Source organism: Trichinella spiralis (genome assembly GCF_000181795.1).
Source record: "Trichinella spiralis strain ISS 195 chromosome Unknown Scfld6672, whole genome shotgun sequence".
NCBI lineage: Eukaryota > Metazoa > Nematoda > Enoplea > Trichinellida > Trichinellidae > Trichinella > Trichinella spiralis.
The window spans coordinates 1-1,717 of record NW_003533611.1 but is presented as its reverse complement, the minus strand read 5'-3'; the positions used below and the strand labels follow the sequence as shown (position 1 = coordinate 1,717).

At 44.6% G+C, this 1,717-nt stretch overlaps 1 protein-coding gene across 1 annotated transcript; it reads right to left on the bottom strand.

Moving 5' to 3' along the window:
- Positions 1 to 39: 39 nt before the first annotated feature.
- Positions 40 to 1,395, bottom strand: Tsp_14104 (hypothetical protein; the record flags this gene model as incomplete). The annotated part of the gene is made up of 2 exons (XM_003366042.1): positions 1,201 to 1,395; positions 40 to 474 (listed from the first exon to the last, which is right to left on the bottom strand). Coding segments are annotated over exons 1-2 (630 nt in total), but the record flags the coding sequence as incomplete, so codon positions are not given.
- Positions 1,396 to 1,717: the final 322 nt, after the last annotated feature.

The window sequence follows — 1,717 nt, the reverse complement described above, 5'->3', positions numbered from 1 at the left end:
TCCTTCGCAGACGTCTCCCGGTTCCCTAACTCCGCTAACTCTGTACGTGCGACTGCACGCTCGAAGTGTACGAATACCCGAGCTACTACCGTTGTTCCTAACGGTAAGTCGAATGCCCTTCAATAAGGTACCCACGAGTCTCTCGCTCGATCGTCCTTCCTTGCACTTCGACTCGGTTCGTCCACACTTCCCAATTCGACTCTTCGGAATACGGCAATACTGCAACCAGTACTGCAAACCACGTATTCTAAGCCGACTTCTCGCAACCAACGCGTCCTCTTGTACAACTATCGTACCACTGACGCATACACACACAGACGTATCTCTTCTCTCTCCAGGTATATGTATCTGGCGCGGCGCGCTTTCTAGCCCTATATATAGGGCCAGGGTCGGCGGCCCCGCGGTCGACCCAAACGCGAACCACCAATAGGCAGCTCGCTCGCGGCGGGAGCGCTCGCTATCTCCGGCGCCGATCTAAAGCCTTGTCAGTCTTCAATTATGTTGTCATGCTTCGGATCTCTTGATCCTGCGCTAATCCCTTAATGGTCACGTCATGATGGCCATTTCCACGCCCTTTGATCTGACTGCCGTCGCCGCTATGGCGCACTCGCCATTGTCTCGCGAACGACGATAGATCGAGACGCAGCAGGGGGGCCTCTCTGACCCCGACTCAGAGCCGCCAGAAGCCCAGATAGCGATCTGGCCGGCGAATGCGCGGGTATTGTTCTTGGCCTACCCGCGACTTCTGGGCACCAGCCCTTGGCCAGGTCACACCGACTAGGTCGGTGTTGTTCCGTCCGGAACAATAACTGCAGCTGTTCCGTTCATGAATTTAAGCATTCATGAAAGCGTGATTTGATTTTTTCCGAATTGTTTCTTTGCTTTTGCGACATAATAAATAAAAATTTTCATTATTACTTTCAATAATTACATTGCCCTAATTTCATCTCTACAGTATCCCATAGCTTACTGTAAGATTTGCAAGTACCTTTATAATTAGCATAATCCATGGTATATATTTTGCCGTAAGCAAAAAATTTGCTGTCAGTATGAAATTCAGCACTACTAGTTATAAAAAAGGCCTGTTCTTATCGCTTGTGCTATTTGCTCAATGTTTATCAAATCTTGGCTTAAAACAAATGTTTTTTAAAATAAAAACACCATTTTTCAGCTGCTTTTATCTCAAGATTTGCAATTCACTCGTGACTCTTTTCGATGAGCTGATGTCGAACACATGCCCGTTATAACGAACATCTGTTCCTCCCAGGTGAATGTAAAGAACAGCTTATTGGAGTTGTCTTCCTGTGTTTTTTTCCTATTCGCATGTGCTCTCCATATAAACGCGGTTAGCTTTTCTTTTTTTTTCTTTGAATATTTGTCCCATGAATATATCATGTTTTTTTTTTAAATACTGTAATTTTAGGATTTCTCGACCCTTTTTCGTCGAATATTTATGTCAAAATAAACCATTATAGTTCTCTATCGAATAATCCCTCGTTTCCTCGCACCATCAACTCCACTTTTTTACTCTTACCCCCCATCAACTCTGAAAACCTCCTAACTACATGACATAAAAAGCCCTGCATTGCCCTCCTCAAATTACAATAACGACTGCCCTTGAACTTATCAACACTAAAATTGTACTTACTAAACATTTCTCACCCAACACACTGAATCATTAACACACCCCTGCATCACCAATCAATCAATATTACTG